At 38.6% G+C, this 22,678-nt stretch overlaps 1 protein-coding gene and 1 non-coding gene across 3 annotated transcripts; one reads left to right on the plus strand and one right to left on the minus strand.

The window, feature by feature from the left end:
* The first annotated feature begins 5,642 nt into the window (after window positions 1-5,642).
* On the plus strand, window positions 5,643-5,746 carry LOC126690684 (U6 spliceosomal RNA). Its single transcript, XR_007644721.1, has one exon. It is a non-coding gene; the product is annotated as a U6 spliceosomal RNA (small nuclear RNA).
* A 1,398-nt stretch (window positions 5,747-7,144) lies between these two features.
* On the minus strand, window positions 7,145-11,957 carry LOC126733192 (uncharacterized). 2 transcript variants are annotated; one of them, XM_050436402.1, is made up of 8 exons: window positions 11,278-11,957; window positions 10,280-10,502; window positions 9,833-9,989; window positions 8,884-9,222; window positions 8,742-8,788; window positions 8,417-8,479; window positions 7,668-7,800; window positions 7,145-7,346 (listed from the first exon to the last, which is right to left on the minus strand). In XM_050436402.1, exons 3-8 carry the CDS (start codon window positions 9,933-9,935, stop codon window positions 7,330-7,332), a joined length of 702 nt encoding a protein of 233 aa, XP_050292359.1. In that variant the 5' UTR covers window positions 9,936-9,989; window positions 10,280-10,502; window positions 11,278-11,957; the 3' UTR covers window positions 7,145-7,329. The 2 variants fall into 2 exon arrangements, with proteins under 2 accessions (XP_050292359.1, XP_050292358.1); XM_050436401.1 differs by having other exon boundaries at window positions 10,280-10,507.
* Window positions 11,958-22,678: the final 10,721 nt, after the last annotated feature.

Raw genomic sequence — 22,678 nt, forward strand, 5'->3', positions numbered from 1 at the left:
GATCATCCTGAGGGACCTATATAATGTAAGAGGTCCTTCATTGATAAAGGGGGGGGGGGGGGAATAAAGAAAAGGCACTGTAGCAATCTAAATTGCACTTGTACTCTGTTTAATTGATTTATATAAAAACTTACCTCCTCGGACGGTGAACTCATTTAGCTCTATATTCTTTGTTCTTGCTTAATCATCTTCTACATCCATACTAGCCGTTGTCAAATTCATTAGGGCCTAGTTCTTTAACCCACTCTCTACAAATTCATTGTTTTGAGCTTTTTGGACCTAAGTCCATTCATCCTGGACTGAGTCTCGAATCTGGTCCTTACATCTACCATTTGAAAATCTAATTAGAACAAACACATAAATTTCACTACTACATAATATCAACATCCCAAAATATAAAACAAAATTACAAATGTCCAATTAGATAGCTAATTTGACAAAGAATAAAAACATATGATTTTTTTTTTTTTTTTAAATCTTGAAAACTAATATCATAGTCTAATACCTTGAAAAATGATCTAAAAGTTGTATTTAATTTTTGATGCATTATGGTTGGCACTCTATTTCAATTTGGGAATATATATCAAATTTTGATTATTTACTTATTTATATATGATCTCTTTTATAAATATTATATTATTGTTAGGCAATATACACTCCAGGAAAATTTTATTTTATTTTGGCTATGGATTGATAAAAAATAAGCCTAATCATTCCTAATTTAAGCCAATTTCATTGATATACTCCATCTTTACCCTTTACACACTTATAAATACTTCTCATATATGTCTATAATTTCAAATTTTTGTTTTAAAGTCTACTGCATCCAGATTATTTTGATAAATACTTTGTTATTTAATATCTAAAATCTTTACTTATCTTGTTATTCAAGCAAGAAGAATGTCTCAATCTTTACTTATTGCATGTAATCATCAATTCATTTGCATGCAACTAGATAAAATTCTCAATTGTTTTCTTGAGACTAATGTTTTTGAATGATATTAAATATAAATAGATGCTTTTTTTTTTTTTTAAATGGTGTCATCCAAATTTTTTTTCTTCAAAATTTGATGTTTTTAGGGAATAAAAAGTCACGTGCGTTATATTTGTCAATTGAGTTTGGGTTGTACAATGTAAAACCCATAACAAACAAGTAAACCAACTATGTCTTAAATTTTTTTTTAAAAAAAGTATTTAAAAACGGACCAAGACACTAGTTAGTCGGGTTGACCCATAAAAAAGGGTCGAGTCCTGGATCAACCCATTTTTTATTTGAGTCAAAAATTTTGGGTTCAGGTTGGCTTAAAGAATCCGACCTGTTTTGCCAAGTTTCTGTCATTTATTGCAGAAGTGATTTTTTTTTTTTATATAAAAAATTCCCCCTTATAATTCGATAATTTAGGCAGAGAGAATTTGTATCCTATACATGGACAAAATGGCTAAATACCACTTATTTTAAAAATATTTATCCAAATTCCACTATTTTCAAACTATGTAGCAGAATACCACCCTTTTGGAACTCAATATTATGAAAATCGAGTTCCACATGAGTAACTTGCCGTAGTGGCAAGCGATGATGTGGCTTTTCTTAATAAAAAAATATCAAATGGAACTCAATATTTTCAAAATCGAGTTGCGTGTAATTTAGAACTTGACATTCATAATATCTAGTTCTTTGCAAAGTGTCGGGGACGTTTTGCGACAAGGGCCAAAAATGCGAAAACAGCCAAAAATGCGAAAACAGCCCAAATCTCCCCTTAGGTTCTTTAGAAGTGTTTGTTTATGGAGAATCAAGCCCAAAATTCACAATGTATAAAAAACAAAGGCTAATGGTGCTTTGACAAGAGAGAATCAAAATGCTAACAACAAAAGTGCAGAAAAAGCATAAAAACATAATAGGTCTAAAACTTCGACCCACAGTCATACAGAAGAGGAAATTGAGGGAGGTCGTGAGGAAGAGAGGGAAGGTTCCCCTGTACCCATATTTCCACCCCCAAGCTTTGGAATTGTGAGATTATTGACTGGCTTAATGGGATTTTGCTTTGAAATTTCAGCTCTTTAGGTAGAACGTGGTTGGTTGTTTTTTTAGTTGAAGAAAGACTCTTATATTGAGCTCGGGGTGTTGCTCTCAGAGTAAAACGTCCTCCTTTGTTTTGAATCTGATTGTGGAATTTATATTGAGTTTAGGGTGCTTTAAGTGACTGGTTTTTGGTCAATAGAAAAGGTTTTGGACCCCAAGGTGTTAAGCAAGTAGTAATTTTCAGGTTTGCTTTTATTTGGATAAAAGGAAGGATTACTTTTATCATCATTAAGGGAAATGCTTGACTAAACCCTCATTGGCTTCTCATTTTCAGTTGTTTCAGACCATTGGGAGGCTCAACTAGATGAGAGCTAGCAGCTGAAGTTGGCCAATGAGAGCCAACCATTTTTAAAGGAAAAAAAAGGTTTGGACAAAAACTTTGGGCCACAATCACATAGAGCATAAAAGCTGTTTTGGGGTGGAAATTTTGGATACAAGTCCTCTTCCATGAGCCTGAGGTGCTACAAGTGTCCCTTGCCCACTTGGTAGCACACATGGGCTGGGGTCATGTAAAAGGTCCGAAAGGAACCGACCCATACCCTCCAAACCACATTTCCTCAATTTCCTCAAAAAGTCACATGGGCTTGGGTCATGCTTAAAAGAATAAAATAAAACATAATACATGAATTGGGCTTGTAAAAATGTGTCGTGAAAATGGGTATTAACACAAAGTTACCTAGAGATGAATCTACAAAGGTACTTGATCACCTTGAAAGAGAGAACAATCAAATGCAAATGTGATTATATTGTTTCCATGTAATCCAAAAAGTTAGGAAACATCTAAAGGGGAAGGCACAAGAGTGAGCATCAAGTCCATTGATGAAATTACAAACTTAGAAGATGACAAACAAATTTCAGACTTTTCAGATTCAAGCAATGATTATTTCCAAAAACTACCTATGAACTTAAGACATTGTTGTTAATGTCTAACAAAAGGTGATTATGTAAGTTGAAATTTTGTAATTTAAAAATTTGTGCTAACTACCAATAGACCTTTTTGAAATATTGTCCCGCAGTGTCTTTTACACAAGGAAATTTTTGGGTACTTAGATTTTATTATTTATTTTTTGAAACACAAGCCGAAAACCAATGACATTTACAAAATCCAAACAATCCAAAATGGTTAAAAATACAACATCAACTATGAAGAAGAGACTAGTCGATTGCAACCAATGGCGGAGTCAGGATTTCAATTTAGGAGGGGCAAAATTAAAAGACACTATAAAAAAATAGCCTAAAGAAAATTAATCAATATTAATAATAAATAAATAAATAACTGTAAACAACTATAATTGTTATAACATTTTGTTGTGCCTTTAAAATTACTTATTATTATTATATTATATTGTGTATAATATTAATATGGGACCCATTGATTGAGTTGTTGTGGCCGGTTTGAAAAAAAAAACGGGGATTGGGGAGAAAATATAAAAGGATAGCAGGAATGGTGTGGTGTTGTGAAATCATGGGTGATAGTGACTTTAAAGAAGTGACAGTTGGTGTCTTGTTCTTAGGTGCTAGGCTTATTGATTAAGTAGTATAGGTTTTTTGGATTTTTCTTATGTCAATGATACAGATTAGTTTATTTGTGAGAATGCTTCTTTGCTTTTTCTTTTCTCATGTCAAGAGGGGCAAGACCTAAAAGAGTTAAAGTTGTTGTTCATTTAAAAGTCATTTTTTTTAAGGAGCTAGGGGGCACTTGCCCCCTCTCGCCCCACCCTTGGCTCCACCCATGATTGCAACAACAGCTATTTATATAAACAATATAGATCTAAAATGCTTCTTAGTTTCAGACAACTAGTGTCATAGTAACTATATTGAAATGGAAGCAACAATGATTTCATCAATGGTAATTGATATTCTCATCTCAATAAGATACACGGCTACCACTTAACATGACATACTGAACTAACTTCACTATAAAAAATATACATCTAAACTGCAGCAAGATAAAGTCGAGTTATATACATCCAAATTAAAATAAAAATTATTTTAAATGAAAAATTATTTTTCAACCATATACATCCAAATTAAATGAAAAAAATATTTTTGAACCATAGTACAATGAAATCATGTAAATGGTTTCTTTTATTCAGTAGGCTACAACTTCATATTAGCATCAATGTTAAATAAGTAAAAATAAATCAAACCACTTGGTAAGCAAACCCACTAGTAAAGAAAATACAGTAATTTAGGTTAAAAATTGTACCTTATGGGTTTGACAAATCAACTTCAATTTACTCAAAAGAGAGAGAGAGAGAGAGAGAGAGAGAGAGCTCAAATGGATCAGATTTAGGGATCTTGCTCAAATGGATCAGATTTAGGGATCTTCTGGTGGAAAGAGAGCTATGGATTGAGCGAGAGAGGGGGGGAAGGGGGGGGGGGATTTGGGTTTTTGGTGAGAGGAGAGGTAGAGAGAGATGGATTTGATTTCCATGGTAAGGAGAGAGAGAGAGAGAGAGAGAGAGAGAGAGAACAGATTCTTTTGTTTTTGGGTTTAAGCTGCACTGGAACTTGATATCTTTAACATCAAGTTTCACTCTTTTTTTTTTTTTTTTTTTTTTTTAAAATATAAATTGCAAAGAACTTAATATTATGAATATCAAGTTCAACTTTACATAGAACTCCATATTCATAATATCGAGTTCCATGATTTTTTTATTGAACAAAGCCACATCACCGCTTGCAATCGTGGCAAAAAAAAATGCATGAAACTTGATATTTGAAATATCGAGTTCTATGTGGAACTCAATTTTCATAATATGGAGTTCTAAAATAGTGGTATTCTGCTAAATAGTTTGCAAACAGTGGTGTTTGGTTAAATATGTTTTAAATAAGTGATATTTAGCCATTTTACCCCTTATGCATTTCTGGTTATAACATGTGCTAGTTTATTTTATTAGGAGTTGAATCTTACTAGTAGAATTTTAGTGTTTTACAAAATATGGTGAATGTTGTTTTTAAATTTTGAGTTTATAAAACATAAATAGTAAATAATGAATTTATAATCATCTTTAAAATTATTTTCAACTTGAAGATCCAATAAAACAATTTTTTAGTGGGTTGCTAAACACCCTTTATTATTAGTAAGCTGCTAAACACCCTCTCTTTTTTTTGGCTTAAAGCATTTATAGATTTATAGTTATAAAAAACAGAGTGAGATTATCTTCGCATCTGAGTTTATTTTGTTGTATTTCTCTCCCACTCTTATTAATAAGACCCCAAAACTAAGTATCGATTTGCCAATGGCATGAGATGTCAATTTTTGTAAACCAATCTCTCACACTTTCAACATTAGTCATTCACCCTCTCACACGAATTGGGAATTCAAGTTCAACTTTCTTTCACCATGCCTTAACTAAAACAAAGTAAAGTCCACTTTTAAAAAAATAATAACAAAAGCTTATCTCTTTTTATTAATTTTTACTCATGAAACATAATATTTGATTCTCTATATGAAATTAATATTGATTTTATTGAATTTGTCTTTACTTGAGCATGTTGATGCTATTGGATGATTCTATTGTTAATAGTTAATGCTTTTGATAATTTAGATTATATTGTCCCTTCGGGGACATCCGATAAAATTGGAACGATACAGAGAAGATTAGCATGGCCCCTGCGCAAGGATGACAAGCATAAATCAATAATTTAGATTATATTGTTAGGACAAAATTTGATTACAAACTTGGTTATAGTTAAAGGTTATAACTTCCACTAAAAGATTTAACATTGCTACATATTTCAAAATTTTAGTCATTGAATTGCATGTTTCTTATGTTCTTAACACATGTGTCAAATTTCATGTCAATCGAATATTATTTACTATTTAATTCATAAACTTACTTTTGACGCATAATTTTAAATTACAAAAATTTGAAATTTAAACATTAATTAATAATATAACTATTGATATTTGATTTTTTGGAAATTTCGCAATAAATTGTTATTTAATGGTGAATTTGTCAAAATTCACATTCGATGGGAAAATATTGAATAGGGTTGTAACCATTGGCCAAGCTTTGTCCATATTGTTCTACTTTGTCCCACCCTATCTTGGGTATATATATTTATTTAAGAGGTTTCTTAAAATATCACACTTGAACTTTGATGTCAGTGTTAATATCAGTCTTGAATTTTCAGTTTGAACAAGTCTTTGGAAGGTTTACAGATCAAATACACTCACATTAAAGTACAAGGATGGTATTAGCTTTGAATGCAATTGACCCATATCATTCCGAGTCTGAGAATGATTCATTTATGCAAAAATTCAACTAATGGCATTTGTGGGCAATCTAGAGTTTTCAAGTCCAAAATGCTTGGTAACTGTTGATTTCAATTTTCAATAGCAAATCTTTCGCATTCATTTGAAAATAATTCATTTATACATGGTGACTTCATGGTACGAGTTGGAATCAAGGCTTTTCATGCCCGAATGTTGCAAAAAATGCAAATGGAAGAGCTGGGTGTTTAATTTGGGTGAGTATTTGTTTGGTCGATTATATGGGTTAAATGATGGTTGTTGTGGATCGTTGAGTTTTGAGTGGGTTTGGGTGAGTGGGTAAGTTTTTATGGGTGGACCACTCTTAAAAGTTAAAATGGCCTGACTCAATTTGAAACAGATGACGGTAGTTTTTTGGGTGAGAAGAATACTAGACACCTCTTACATGATAGTCCTGTTGTATTGAATAATTTCTCATTGTATAGACTATAGAGTTTTGAACAACATAAATAAATCCCACAAGATTCTTAAGAATAAGCTGAACATGTAATTATCACATTTATAGAAATCTAAATATTCTTAATCAAACCAAAAGTAAACATGAATTCAGAATTTTAGACATAACATTCTCAGAAAATTGGACCATGAGCATACTGAATCTCATAAACCCAGAGCCATGCCAACATAATATGAAAACCCACTTAAATGCTACCTTGAATCTAATTCAACATCAAATATAGACAAATCTCATCAGGACCCCGTTATATGATCAGTGGATTGGAGTAGGCTTGTTCCATTGTGATTATTAGAGCAAATGAAGAAGAATTACACAGACCAATACGAATAAGAAATGCTCAAGTATTCTTAATTTGAATATCATTGCAAAGGTAACAGTGCATTATAATATAAGAACAATTTCAGTGCTTACAATAGTCATTGGTACAGTGAAAGAGAAACATTCTAATGGACTAGAAACTGCAAGTATTTGCATCTATTTGAACCACATTGATGGTAAAATTGAAGCCAGTCAATCCTCTTCTGACTCTGCACATCAATTGATTCAATTTACACATCAGAACAAAACTAAGATAATAATCAAAGTTTAAGAACACACTCTTCCCCTATAATGCATAAAATTAGCCCATTCAATTCACATTTATAAGGGGAACAAATCTCCATAACAGTAGAGGATGTAAAACAGCAAGGAGAATTTGGTATTCCACTTTCTTAACAATATGAACATAGCAAGCTACTTATAAAATAAAAAATAAAATAAAATAAAATAAAAACCCCAATATAGCAAGCATGCCCCCTCAATGCAGTGTTGACAACATGAACAAGAGAAGATATAGATACTCTTCATACCGTGTATGGCTTCCATATTGTCTTCTTTGTAGACTCCAAGGGGTGAGCCATGTACGGATAAAAGCATCTCACCAGGCTTAGGCAGCCTCAATGTTTTGGGTGTCATTCCAACAGACAGCCTTTGGCTACTCACCTGCAAATATGATTCAGATGTCACATCAAGTCATGCCCGTTTGATAACCATCCAACACCTCCCATGAGAAATCTCACAGTATCAGGGAAGTCATCAACCATAAGTTGTTCCCATCTCCCCCCCCCCCCCCCCCCCCCCCCCCTTCCCTCTCCAAAACCCTTGAAACTCCTAGCTAATATGCACTCTTCTAACAAACTTGAAAGTTAGCATGCTTTTATGGTTCACTCAATTGCAATCACTAGCTGCTTATGCTTATATTTTCTCCCTTAACAAATGAATTGCAGGCGCATTGCTTATCCTTAGATGGGCTTGTCAAAGGATAAGCAAGCCCATCTACCCATATGTACAAATTCATTGGAGCATCTAGGGCGCACTGGTCATTGTAGGCACTTATTTGCATCAGCTGAAAACTTCTTCAAGGTCCTGAAGTTGGACTATAGCATATTGATGAATTGTGCAATTCAGTAAACATTTTTTCCCTTCTACTTGTTTCAACAAATGAAACAAGAATTTGGTTCCTAACTAAAACTTACCAAGATATTGGATTAGTTACATTTTAATAAGATTGAAGCTTCATACAAAATTAAATATGAAAAATAAATAAGAAGAGACAAACCCCAGGAGTTTGAAGACCATCTTGCATCCCAAGTATCTGAGTTTCTGATGGCTCCTCCAAAACCTACAAAATGGAAATTTCAATCAGAATAACAAGAGAAAGGGACTGAAGTGTATGTGTGTGTGTGTGTGTGTCAAAGGGTCTTTGGATTTTGGCTCAAACCATGCTTTAATGAGTTAATCACATGAGGTGCAAAAGAAAAGCACATTTCAATGCAATTAAACAAACTCAAATGAAAGTTGAGACTATCCTTTATTTTTTTTTGTTAGGAAGAGTTGTATCCAGAAACCTTGTTTGCAATAACATAAAAAGCTAGAGAACATACAAAGTCATTTATTTGCAGATTACCAGCACCTAGATAGCTTGTTTTCACTGCCACCAATCAAGCACTCTTGTGAGATACAATCAATGATAAAAAACTCAAATGTCAATTTTTATTCATCAAAATATCAGAAATTTGTTGATACCTGCTTTGCTAGAAAACTCAAAGCCACCCAAAGATGCAACAGTAGCAGGGCAATCAGGATAAACCATAGACAACTGGCGCAGAAGAGAAGAATGTATGTCTCTTTCATCAGCATGGTTCATGGATACCTTACTTTCCTTATCATTCCATTGAACTTCAAATTGTTTGTTTCCTTCAGTTCCTACAACTGAAAGGTTTGGAAGATTTTCTTTAAAAAATTGCATTGTGGGGGTTTGTAGTTGTTCCTCGCTGAAATATGAGCGAAGCAAACGCAATTCAGTCAGTAAATGCTCAATCTCCACATCACGAATAGCCCTAATAGCACCACTCTGTCGCTCAACTGTTTAAAAAGGGAAAGAAAGACAAAATATAAAAGAAAGGTAACAAATTGAGAAACAATTCTAAAATCACTCCAATGAATTACACACCATAAATCAAAAGTTCAATAAAAATTGAGTCCTTACATTCATTTCATGATTCAAATAAACACACACACACACGCACACGCAAACACAGCTGGTTAGCTGGTAAAGTAAGATAGACAAGACATAAGAATATTGTTTCCTAGAGAAAATGAAAAAAATCAAAAGCATGGTGTTCCAAAAAGAACAGAAGTAAAAGGAAGCTTCTCCATTTTCAAATAAAGCAAATGAATTCGGCATGCTTGGCTAACGGGGATATCATTTTAAGAAATAGCAATAACATCAACATAGTTTAAAAGTATCATCCAAACACGAAAACCATATTGCGTATTACACATAATACACGCAGGTCTGATCCACACATACGATCCGGCACAAAAATTTGAGTTGAAACTTAATACGTTCTTTTGATAGAGTTAACACATAATTTTGAACGATGCCTCGATATAGTGCAATTTAAGAGTTAGCATCTCCAAGCCTAACTTGTGCCAGCAAGCACATAACCAAAGGGGCAAGGGAAAATCATACCTTCTTTGTCAAATTGGACCTCATTTTCAACGACGTCGTTTTCATCATTCACAGGTGACGTCTCCACTTTCTTAACAGTTTTCTTGGCTCTTCGCCTTGCCATTTTCACAAGCAAAATTCTATCTCAACCAAACGGCTATTCTTATTTTTTAATTTTCTGCAAAGCAAAGTGATATGTTAATGTAAATAAACTGAAAATAATTAGCATTTTTTTTTTCCAATTTTTGCAAAATGTTAGTTTAAGTTAACTTGGAACCCTAATTTTAAGTGGCAAATGTGAAATAAGTAATCTGATTCAAGAGCTAAAACACGACTGAAAGTTCAATCATAAGATATTTCAATTGTTTTTTAAAATAACCTTCAATCGAAAATACCAAAGATGAGAATATAGCCGATAAATATCAAGATCAAAATCAGAATATTAAATTGAAGGGTTTGAATGCCTACCTTGAACAAAATGGGACACTTCGTAAAGCAATCCTTGAATTTCGTCCCTTTCCCTTTCCCTCTCTCTCGGTGTTATTAGTGGGAATAAATGTATGATAATCAAACACAAATTCCTCAAATAAAGTGTTTGCAATCGGCACTGACTTTCTGCCGAAGTATCCGGTCCGGCAATTGATCTGCTTCCCTCCGTCTCTCTTTCAAATTTCAATCCGCATTCCGCAGTCTGCACTAGAGTGAAAATGAACAGACTCACTCTCACTCTCTGACAAACACGGCTAAAGCAAACAAAGAGATTAGATAGTCGAAACTGTCCCAGCTCTTTCGCTTATTAAATCATAAGTTTTTAAGGATAGAAGCGTAAATTCATCTTCACACACTAAACAAACCCAAAACAGAATGAAGTCCACTCCTGCCGTTTTAACGTTTTGGAGTCGTTTTGTCAAACCAAATTCAAACAAACTCTCCTTTTTTAATCAAAAGTGTTTTAGGATAGAAGCGTAAATTCCTCTTCACACACTAAACAAACCCAAAATGAAATCCACTCCTTCCGTTTTAACGTTTTGGAGCCCTTTTGTCAAACAAAATTCAAACAAACACATTTTTTTTTTTTTTTGGGGATAAAATTAAGGCGAAAACCACGTGTTCCTCCTTAAATTTTTACGCAATTTCCATTATGATTCCTAACTTTTTTTTTTCTTTGCTTTTAGTTCCTAAAATAAAAAAAATTAAATTAAATACTACCAGGAAATTTTCTTCAGGTTCTTCTCAAATCCAAGAGGCAACCAAACCAATCTCTAGCAAACCCCAAATCCAAATCCAGCAACCAAACCCAATCTCCATCCAATCCAGAAAAACAAAAAATAAATCCCAAAAACAAAACCATAAACACATAAAAAAACGAAAGAGGGCAAAGATGAAGAGGAGCCCAGATCAAGAATCATAGTAATAGACACAAAAACATGAATAAATCAGGGAATTGAGGAAGGTTAGAAAGGTACCACCAGAAATCTTCGACGGTGTCGAAGGTGGAGACCTTGCGGAGAGAGGTGCTAGATCGGACCTTGTGGTGGCAGATCGGACCCACCACCACTTCCACTAGTAAAAACCCATTACTCTCTTTTGCTCCATCACTCATTTCACTCCTCACTTTCTTCACATTCCACCTCTCACAGCTCCTCTTCTCTGCTTCTCTCTCACTCGTCTCCTCGCCCTATCCCCATTCCCCTGCTTACCCTTTTGAGCTCTTTCTCGGCCTCGTCCGATTCTTTCTCGTTTCGGACTCTTCGGCTTCTGTATCGCCGGATTTTCGGACCCGGGCTAAGGTTCCTCTGAGCTTTGTGTTGTTTGTGGCGGCCTGTGCTGTGTCTGGGTTTGTGGGGTTAGTGTCTGTATTCTAGGTTCTAATTTTGTTTTGTTTTGTTTTTTTTTCTTTCTATTCTCAAATGCGTTTGATATAGATTTGTATATTGTTTTTTGAAATTGGGCCGGTTTGTTTATTGTATTTATTTTTTATTTTTCTGGATTTGATGGAGATTGGGTTTGGTTGCTGGATTTGGATTTGGGGTTTGCTAAGAGATTGGTTTGGTTGTTTCTTGGATTTGAGAAGAACATGATGAAAATTTCCTGTTAGTATTTAATTTAATTTTTTCTTCTTGTTTTTGTTTGTGTTCTTCTGATATGGGTTTGAGTTCTTCGTTGCTGGGTTTGGTCTGTGAAGTACAGGAAGAACAAGTTGAAGAACATGAATATTAAGGAAAGAAAATTTTAATTAAAATTTTAAATTAATTAGATTTAAGGTTTTTGTTTAAATTTAATTTTTTTAAAATTTCTGATGTGGCATTTTAAAGAAATTAAAATGCTGACGTGGCATATAAAAATGCCAAAATAATCTTTTTAATAATATTTTAATCGCCACATTAGCGCCACGTCAGCTAATAGGGTGTTTCATTTGCCACCTAAGGTTTTGCCGTTAGGGCATTGGCGATAAAGACAAAAACGAGATCGCTTTTTTTATTTTAGGGACTAAAAGCAGTGGAAAAAAAAAAGTTAAGGACCAAAGTGGAATTGCGTAAAAATGTAAGGACAAAAATGTGGCTTTCGCCTAAAATTAACTGCACTTTGTGTATTGTCAAACTCCATTTTTCTTCCATGTTGTACAATTTCAACCCTAAAACAGTAAAATGATAATGCGATGAATTAACTGATTATAACCGGTTAATTGAAGCATGTGGCTACAATTACGACAATTTAATGAATGAAACTAGCCATCATCAAATCTATAAAGCAAGCAAAGAAAGCATTGAAGAGATAACATAGCGAATATGATAACAAAGTGAAAAACAGATGTTGTGTGTGTTTGGGATGAGTTGAATTTTTCAACTTATCTCCACTTTCAGTTTGTTTTTTATACTATTCATGGGTTCCACTGCACTTTTTGATACTATTCATGGGTCTCACTATATTATTCAGTTTATTTTTTAAATATTTTTTCTATACTTTTAATAAAAAATTTTCAGTTTCAACTAAATAAGTTATTCCAAAGGGACACGTAGAACAACTTCAAAGAAAAACCCACTACATGATGACCCACCCACCCCGATTAAAGTAATTTACTATAAAAGAGAAGTTTATAAACCTAGTTCAAAACCTTTGACCATAGACACTACCTAATAGTTGAACTTATTGGTATGACTTACAACAGTTTTAGAATTTATGAACTCTTCGTACATCACCCATTCACGAACAACCCGTTCATGTTCATAACTAGAACCTCTGATTCATGACTCCAAGTAGGGCTGTACATGGTTCGGTTTGGTCGGTTTTAAAGAGGTTTTTTGCACCACACCTAGAGGGTACGGTTTCACCCAATGCATGACCGCACCTTAGTTTTAAAGGGTAAAACTGATCTACACAAGGTGCGGTCAATTTTAGCAGTTCAGTGTGGTTAGTTCGGTTATTTGGGCTAGACTTTTTTAAAATTATTATTCTAAATTTTGGGCTTTTAGGCCTCTAAAGAATAGCATTTGAGTCCATTTTGACTTAATTACAACATATACAGAACCATTCACCAAGTTCTATAACTATCTGTAGATAACAACCATTCAAGTAGCTTTCCCAATGCTAAAATGACACATTAGCTTGGTAATAAAATAATAACATTAGCTTTTTCATTGCTAAACTCACAACAAGAAGATAATCACCGAAAACCACAATAGCAAGACATAATCAACTAAAATCACAGCAGAATAATGGAACAATAGGATAATCAAGAAATAAAATTACAATATTTGAACCCTAGAAAAAAAAATCAAACATTAGTGAACTCAAAACAAATAAAAAATAGATTTAGAAAATACCCTAGAAGTCTTTGATCCTTTCAAAATTATTCTTTATGAGGCTAAATCACTTAAAACGCCCCTGAAATTGCAAGAAAATAACCCAAAAAAATATATATATATATATTAGAATCACCAAATAAGTAGATCGGTGAACTAAAAAAACCAAAAAAATTAGGGATTAGGGTTTACCAAAGAAAGAGCTACATAGCTCTACGGTGGAGAACTGAGAGGAGAGAGAGATTGATTGGCTTAGGAAGTGTGAAACTGTGAGAAGATTTTTTTTTTCAAAGGGTGAGAGAGAGTGAGACCGTGACTATGAGAGTGAGGTCTGAGATGAGCGAGAGGAGAGGCCAAGTATAAGGGTATGTTTGGTAACTATTTTTTCCCCTTATTTTCTGTTTTCAAAAATAGTTTTCTATTTTTGAGAATAAAAAACTTGTTTGGCAATCCAAAATAAACAGATAATAAAAATTGTTCTCAAAATTTAATTTGTGAAGGAAACTGAAAACATGCAAAATGCTGTTTTCAGTTTCTAATTTTTAAAAGTCAATGAAAAAACGTATTTAATTTAATGAATCTATATCATTTAATGAGTTAGCATTAGAGTTCAAATCCTAGTAACAACATATTTTAGTATTTTCTTTTTTTTGTTCTTCAAAAAATTATCTTTTTAATTTCAACTAACCAAACATGTTTTTAATTTCAAAAATACAAGAAAATTGTTTTTTCTTTATATTCCGAAAAACAAGTTTTTGAAAATAGAAAACAAAAATTGTTACCAAACATAACCTAAGTATTTTAGAATTTTAGTGAAGGGTTAGGTGAGAATATGAGAATAAGAGGGAAAAATACTGTTTGTTGGGTGGGATTGGGCTGTGTGTGTATTTTAGAATTGGAAAGTTACAGAGTAAAAGAGTTGAAAAAAAAATTGCATAGTAATTGAAGAGGATAAAATATGAGCCTGACGGGCCTATGGTAATGGGTCTGACGGATAGGAACTGTTGGGCCAATGTAAAGATGATCCAACGCTCTTCGAAGGCCCATCGCCGAAGGGCATAGTAAGGGCCCATGATCTAAGATCTCTATCGCTCATTGCCTAGAAACGCCCTAGAATTCCAATATGGAAATCCGAGTACAAGGGTGATTCTAGAAGACACGCACGCTGAAAATAGATCTCCTCTATAAGGAAAACCTTGCTCACCACGCTCAGAAATACTTGAAGTAGAGTCCCATATGGAAAGGACTTGGACACCAAGAAGGAAAAGCCGACTCTCTACTACTATAAAAGCCATAATACCCTTGCAAATCAAGGTACGCATAATTTACCCTCTCTAGTACTCTAGAGTTGTGAGAATAGTTCTAACTTGACATTCGGAGAGTATTTGGCCGGCACCACACCGGTGCTCTCTAAGGTCTTCCTTCGATTGTTTTTGTTGTGCAGGTTCGCTTCGAGTCGTGAGTGCTGTGTGACCTATTGGTGATATTTTCGGCATCATCAGTTGGCGCCGTCTGTGGGAAACGTAGCACATTATCGCTTCCTAGACAAAAGAGTTACATGGTACTCACTCGCTCAATGGCGACCACTAACGACGTTCAAGAAGAAGAAGCCCCTACGACTGCTCTTGAGAGACAGGTCAGGACGCTCGCCACAACCGTGGAGCGCCTCACCAAACAAAACCACGACCTAGAAGAGCAGCTGAACCAGAAAAATGCGGCGACCAATAACCAAGGAACGGATCAAGAAGGGACCAGTGCTGAAAGGAGGAATCACGAAGGACCACAGGAGAGCAACGCCCCAAGCAGACCAGAACGACAGGACACTAGCATTCCCTCTCTGGCAGATACGGCTCCACCACCCATCATCGCGGAGATGCAGGCGATGAAGGAACAGATGGAAGTGATGATGAACACTCTCAAGGGACGAGTGTCCAGTGATCTTGACGACCTTGTCAACCGGACTGACTCGCCATTTACGACAACCGTCAACTCCTTCCCCTTGCCAAGTAAGTTCCGCATGCCAAATATGGATAGTTATGACGGGGTCAAGGACCCTCTAGATCACCTAGAGACCTTCAAGACCCTGATGCACCTTCAGGGAGTGGCAGACGCGATTATGTGCAGGGCCTTTCCTACAACCCTAAAGGGCGCAGCAAGGGTTTAGTTTAGCCGGCTAGCACCCAACTCCATCAGCACCTTCAAGGAGCTAAGCGCTCAATTTACTACGCACTTCATTGGAGGACATCGGTATAAGAAGTCCACAGCTTGTTTAATGAATATCAAGCAGCGAGAGGAGGAGACATTAAGGGCCTACATATCACGCTTCAATAAAGAGGCGTTCTCGATCGACGAAGCCGACGACAAGATACTGGTAGCAGTATTCATGAATGGGCTGAAGGGGGGTAAGTTTTTGTTCTCCCTATACAAAAACGATCCAAAGACCATGTCAGAGGTGCTTTACAGGGCCACTAAATATATGAACGCTGAAGACGCGCTATTAGCCCGAGAAGATAGGCCCAAGAAAAGAGACAGACAAGAAGACCCCCGACAGGACCAGGGGCGGAAGAAGGGTAGGATGGGAGACCGAAGGGAGGAGAGACGCCCTAAACCCATGGGGGGAAGGTTCACAAGTTTCACCCCGTTAACCGCCCCGATAGACCAAGTCCTAATGCAGATTAAGGATGAAGGGACCCTGACGTTTCCAGGAAAGCTGAAGAGTGATCCCAACAAACGATCCAGGGACAAATATTGCCGCTTCCACCGTGATCATGGTCACGACACAACCGATTGCTACGACTTGAAGCAGCAAATTGAAGCCCTTATCCGACAAGGAAAGCTGCAAAATTTCGTCAGCAAGGAGAGAACGGATCCACCCCCGCAAGAACAACACCCCCGGCGAGAGAACGAGCGACCAAGACCTCCCATAGGGGACATAAGGATGATAATTGGAGGAACAGTTGCAGCCGGGTCTTCAAAAAAGGCCCGCAAAACGTACCTCCGGATGGTGCAGAGCGTCCAGCTGACGGGCACTGTGCCGAAGATAGCAAGGAGAGAAGGCCCCATTATCGGGTTCTCAGAAGAAGATGCACAACGCCTACACCATCCACATGATGATGCCCTCGTCGTCAGCATGTGGGTAGGAGACTACAACATGCACCGGGTGTTGATCGACAATGGTAGTTCAGCCGATATCTTGTACTATCCGGCGTTCCAGCAAATGAGGATTTACAAGGAGCGATTGATACCGACGAACGCCCCGCTCGTTGGTTTCGGAGGGAGCCGGGTATTCCCTTTGGGCGCGGTCACGTTATCAGTGACGGTAGGCGATTACCCCCAGCAAATCACCAGGGACGTAACCTTCCTAGTGGTCGACTGTTCGTCCGCTTACAACGCTATCCTCGGACGACCCACGCTCAACTCGTGGAAGGCGGTGACATCAACTTACCACCTGATGATCAAGTTTCCTACGGATTATGGAGCAGGAGAGCTCCGCAGAAGTCAAATGGCTGCACGGGAATGCTACGTGGCTATGATGGAGATGGAAGACCAAATCCAGGCCTTGAACATAGAAGAGCACCGAACGGTGGCAGAACCAACAGAGAAGCTGGAGGAGATAACTCTCGACAACTCCAATCCGGACCGAACAACCAAGATCGGAACGCTCGCCAAACCCACAATCCGTCAAGAGTTCATAACTTTCTTGAGGAGCAATCAAGATGTGTTCGCCTGGAGTCATGACGACATGCCAGGAATCGATCCCTCAGTCATGGTACATAAATTGAATGTATTGCCCTCCTTTCCACCCGTCCGACAGAAGAAGAGAGTGTTCGCCCCAGAACGAGACCAAGCAATAGCGAAAGAAGTCCGCAAACTACAAGAGACAAGCTTCATTAGGGAAGTCTACTATCCCGATTGGCTGGCGAATGTAGTAATGGTGAAAAAAGCGAACGGCAAGTGGCGGATGTGCGTGGACTTCACCGATCTTAACAAAGCGTGTCCCAAAGATAGCTATCCCCTTCCAAGGGTCAACGTCCTAGTAGACTCGACGGCTCAATACCAGTTACTAAGCTTCATGGACGCTTTCTCGGGTTATAACCAGATCCGCATGCACGAGGCTGATCAGGAGAAGACTTCGTTCGTGACCAGTCAAGGACTCTTCTGCTACAAAGTAATGCCATTCGGCCTAAAAAATGCAGGGGCAACATACCAAAGACTGATGAACAAGATGTTCGCGCAGCAAATCGGGAGGAATGTCCAGGTCTACGTCGATGACATGCTAGTGAAGAGCTGGAAGGAGGAAGACCACCTGGAAGATCTTAGGGAAACATTCGGTACGCTTCGATCCTATAACATGAAGCTCAATCCGGGAAAGTGTGCATTCGGCGTAACAGCAGGAAAATTCCTAGGATTCATGGTATCTCAAAGGGGGATTGAGGCTAACCCGGACAAGATCCGAGCCATAGTAGAGATGGCCCCCTCGTGAAATGTGAAGGAAGTACAAAGCCTTAACGGCAAGATAGCGGCATTAAATAGATTCGTGTCGAGAGCCACGGACACGTGTTTGTCCTTCTTTTGCACGTTAAAGAAGTCTTTCGAGTGGACGGACGAGTGTCAGCGAGCATTCGAGGAGTTGAAAGCATATCTATCTTCATCACCCCTACTGAGTCCCTCGCAACCAGGTGAAGAACTCTTCCTCTACTTGGCTGTCTCCCCTGTCGCAGTCAGCGCGGCCTTAATTAGAGAAGAGGATAGGGTATAGAAGCCCGTATACTACGCCAACCGGGCGCTCCGCGGTGCCGAAGAAAGATACCCACCTATGGAGAAGCTCGCTTTTGCATTAGTCACGGCGGCTCGCAAGCTCAAGCCCTACTTTCGAGCCCATACCGTGAACGTAATGACCGACAAGCCCTTGAGAAGGGCATTGAGTAATCCTGAAGCTGTAGGTCGACTGACGCTGTGGGCGATAGAATTGAGTGAATTTGATATCAAGTACCGTCCACGTGCAGCCATTAAAGGACAGGTCGTAGCCAACTTCATAGCAGAATTTACTTGTGACGAAGACAAGGGGGCAGAAGAGTCCCCTCAGTGGAGCATATATACCGACGGATCATCCAATCGGCGAGCCGGGGGAGCCGGCATCGTATTGCTGTCACTTGAAGGAGACAAGATTGAATGTATGGTCCGTCTCGACTTCCCCACCACCAACAATGAAGCGGAATACGAAGCAGTGGTGGCAGGCCTCGACCTAGCCAAAGCCGCCGGAGCCGAGAGCGTAGTCGTTTATTATGACTCTCAGGTCGTGACCAATCAAGTAAACGGAGATTATGAATGCAAGGGGGAAAGGATGAAGAGATATCTTGATCAAGTAAGGGCGAGAATCGACAGGCTAGAAGCCAAGGTCATCCAAATCCCCAGGGGAGAAAATGAGCTCGTCGATCGGCTAGCCAAAGCCGCTTCAGCAGAACATATGATAACACCGGGTAATATACTTTCTTTTGTTCAACTTTCTCCACTAATAGACCCCGGCAACATGCAGGAGATACGCTCCGAAAGTAACTGGACTACACAGATAATTTCATACTTGAAGGACGGGTTACTACCAGATGAGAAGGAGGCAGCAAGAAAGCTAAAGGTCCAAGCGGCAAGGTTCGTCTTGATAAAAGACATCCTGTACAAGAGAGGTTTCTCCCGTCCATATCTAAGATGCCTGGGTGCCGAAGAGACAGACTACGTAATGAGGGAAGTACACGAAGGGATATGCGGGAACCATTCTGGATCGAGGTCATTGGTGCACAAACTGGTACGAGCTGGGTATTACTGGCCAACCATGCAGAAGGATGCCGAGTCTTACGTCAAAAGCTGCGACAAATGCCAGAGATTCAGCAATGTTATTGGACAGCCAGCCGAGGAGCTAACCCCTATGACGGCTCCATGACCGTTCGCTCAATGGGGACTAGATATCATGGGACCTTTCCCAACGGCGGTAAGGCAGCTGAAGTTCTTGGTAGTGGGTATTGACTACTTCACAAAATGGGTAGAAGCGGAAGCCTTGGCCACCATTATAGAGAAGAACATTAGAAGTTTTGTCTAGAGGTGCAACATATGCAGGTTTGGTATTCCTAGAGTCCTTGTCTCAGATAATGGGAGGCAGTTCGACAACGGCTACTTCCGGGATTTCTGCTCACAGCTAGAAATAAAAAACCACTACTCATCACCCGCCCATCCTCAAGCTAATGGCCAGGTTGAAGTCACGAACCGATCCCTGCTTAAGATTATCAAGACTCGGCTCGAGGGGGCAAAGAGCATATGGCCCGAAGAATTGCCAAGCATACTATGGGCATACAGGACAACGGCGAGGACCCCAATAGGAGAGACGTCATTCCGACTAACGTACGGGAGCGAGGCGGTCATCCCGACAGAAGTTGGGCTCACAAGTTACAGGATTCACAACCATGACGAGAGCAGGAATGATGAAACAATGAGGCTACAGCTAGACCTGATAGACGAGGTTAGGTCGGCGGCAGAGCAAAGGATCGCTAGATACCAGGATCGCATGGCCAGACAGTACAACTCCCGGGTCCGACACAGAGACTTCCAAGTAGGAGACCTTGTACTTAGGAAGGTCATGGGTGCAACTAAAGACCCTACACAGGGAAAGCTCGGCCCCAATTGGGAAGGACCTTATCGAGTTACGTCATGGAAAAGGAAAGGAACCTACCACCTGGAGACGACAGACGGAAAGAAGCTGCCGCATCCATGGAATGCCGAGCACTTGAGAAAGTACTACCAGTAATAGTAAAAAGACGAACGGCAACCAGTTTTTCTTAAGTTTTTTTTATTATTAGTTTTTCTTTAGCTATTTTTTGCTACAATCTAGTCGTGCCTTTTTAAGCCCAAGAGGGCAGGCACTTTTTCCTTACGCATTTCTATTAAGAATAATAATCAGATACAATTTTGATTTTCTACATGGATGTGTTATTATTGTCCCCAAAGTGGACGGATCATCCCACGAGGATGACGATTTGAAAGTCCAAAATGGACGGATACAAAGTAAGTCCAAAAATGGATGGATTTAAAATAAGTCCAAAAAGTGGACGGATCATCCTACAAGGATGGCCACTTGAAGTCCACAATGGACGGATACAAAATAAAGTCCACAAGATGGACGGATCATCCTACATGGATGACAGCTTGAAGTCCAAAAATGGACGGATTGAAAATAAGTCCAAAAAGTGGACGGATCATCCTACAAGGATGGCCACTTGAAGTCCAAAATGGACGGATACAAAATAAAGTCTACAAGATGGACGAATCATCCTACATGGATGACAGCTTGAAGTCCAAAAATGGACGGATTGAAAATAAGTCCAAAAAGTGGACGGATCATCCTACAAGGATGGCCACTTGAAGTCCAAAATGGACGGATACAAAATAAACTCCACAAGATGGACGGATCATCCTACATGGATGACAACTTGAAGTCCAAAAATGGACGGATCATCCTACGAGATGACCACTTGAAGTCCAAAACGGACGGATTCAAAATAAGTCCAAAAAATGGACGGATCATCCTACAAGGATGACCACTTGAAGTCCAAAATGGACGGATACAAAATAAAGTCCACAAGATAGACGGATCATCCTACGAGGATGACCACTTGAAGACCAAAACGGACGGATTCAAAACAAGTCCAAAAAATGGACGGATCATCCTACAAGATGACCATTTGAAGTCCTAAATGGACGGATATAAAACATGTCCACAAAGTGGACGAACCATCCCACGAGGATGACGATTGGAAGTCCAAAATGGACGAATCCAAAATGAGTCCACAAAGTGGACGGATCATTCTACAAGGGTGACGAGTCTAGTCCAAAGTGGACGGATAGACGGGTTTCCAAAGAATAAATTCTTAGGACCAAAAGCATATCTATACATGCCGGATCCAATAGTAACTAATAGCTGGACGGATGTAAATAGGTCCCACAATGACAGAATTCACGCGCAAAATTAGAAAATTCAAAAAAATTAAAGCATTCAACATATAAATGAAATGAACGGATGCATTTGACAAAAAATAGGCCATCAAAAGGCAATGTTTACATATCATCAACGACGGATGAGAATTGTTCCCAAAGTACATAAAAAAGAAAAAAATAGCTACTGAACTTTGTCCTCATTGACAACGGACTGAGGAACCGTTTCCGTATCAAGCTTAGCTTGTTCAACTTCTGCTGGTGCTGACTCCCCGTCACCAAGAGCATCGTCATCAGCAAAGAGGTCATCTGTATCCTCTGAAGCAGCAGGCACGACGGATGTCTGAGCTGGGTCTTCAACTTTGAACTTTGAAATGTCCAAGTCCAGATAAGCTTGCTTGACCTGACGGATGGCATCCATGAAACCTTGATGGAAAGAGTCGCCCAGCTCAATAATTAGGGCGTCGGAGTCACGGTACTCACGAACCGCAACGTCCTTAGCCTGACGGACTTCATTTTTAAGATCTTCTATCTCCTTGTCCTTGCTCTCTAGAGCCTTCTTCACCTCTTCCGTCACCTGTTCAAGGTTTTTCCTTGCCTTCTCGGAAAGTTCAAGCTTCTTCTCCATCTTGGGTTTCCAATTTCGCAACTGAAGAAGTTCTTCCTCCGTCTGCTCCGCTTTCGCCCGTACACGATCCAGGGCCGTCTCGTGGCTAAGGCACCGTCCCATCAACCCCTTCATCATGACCATTGCCTAAAAAATGATAACAATGATATAGTCATGAAATGAACTATGGGCAAAAAAGATGTAATTTGCATTTGAATAATAGACGGGCTATCTTACCTGTGTAATTGCAAAAAGGCCCGTCTCACCCATGGCCTTCGTCGAGTGATTGCCTAGGTCTTCATAATCCTCCGCTGACATGATGGAGGAAATCTGTTCTAAGGCGTGCTTAGAATCCTCTCGAAGAAGGATGGGCGGCTTCTCTTGATCCTTCGAAGGTCCCTTCATGAGGCCCTTGCCAACCCCGTGCTTGATTGGAGTTGCCGTCTTCGGAGGCTCCGCCATAAGTCCCACGACGGGTTC

The sequence above is a fragment of the Quercus robur genome, chromosome 6, assembly GCF_932294415.1.
Source record: "Quercus robur chromosome 6, dhQueRobu3.1, whole genome shotgun sequence".
Taxonomy (NCBI): Eukaryota; Viridiplantae; Streptophyta; class Magnoliopsida; order Fagales; family Fagaceae; genus Quercus; species Quercus robur.

What these genes read in the sequence shown, in the direction of transcription:
- LOC126733192 (XM_050436402.1), bottom strand. Translation starts at nt 9,935, where the DNA reads ATGGCAAGGCGAAGAGCCAAGAAAACTGTTAAGAAAGTGGAGACGTCA. An exon ending in GGTCCAATTTGACAAAGAAG is followed by an intron (nt 9,223 to 9,832) that starts GTATGATTTTCC and finishes CTTTTTAAACAG; the next exon opens with TTGAGCGACAGAGTGGTGCT. An exon ending in ATCTGCAAATAAATGACTTT is followed by an intron (nt 8,480 to 8,741) that starts GTATGTTCTCTA and finishes TCCATTTTGTAG; the next exon opens with GTTTTGGAGGAGCCATCAGA.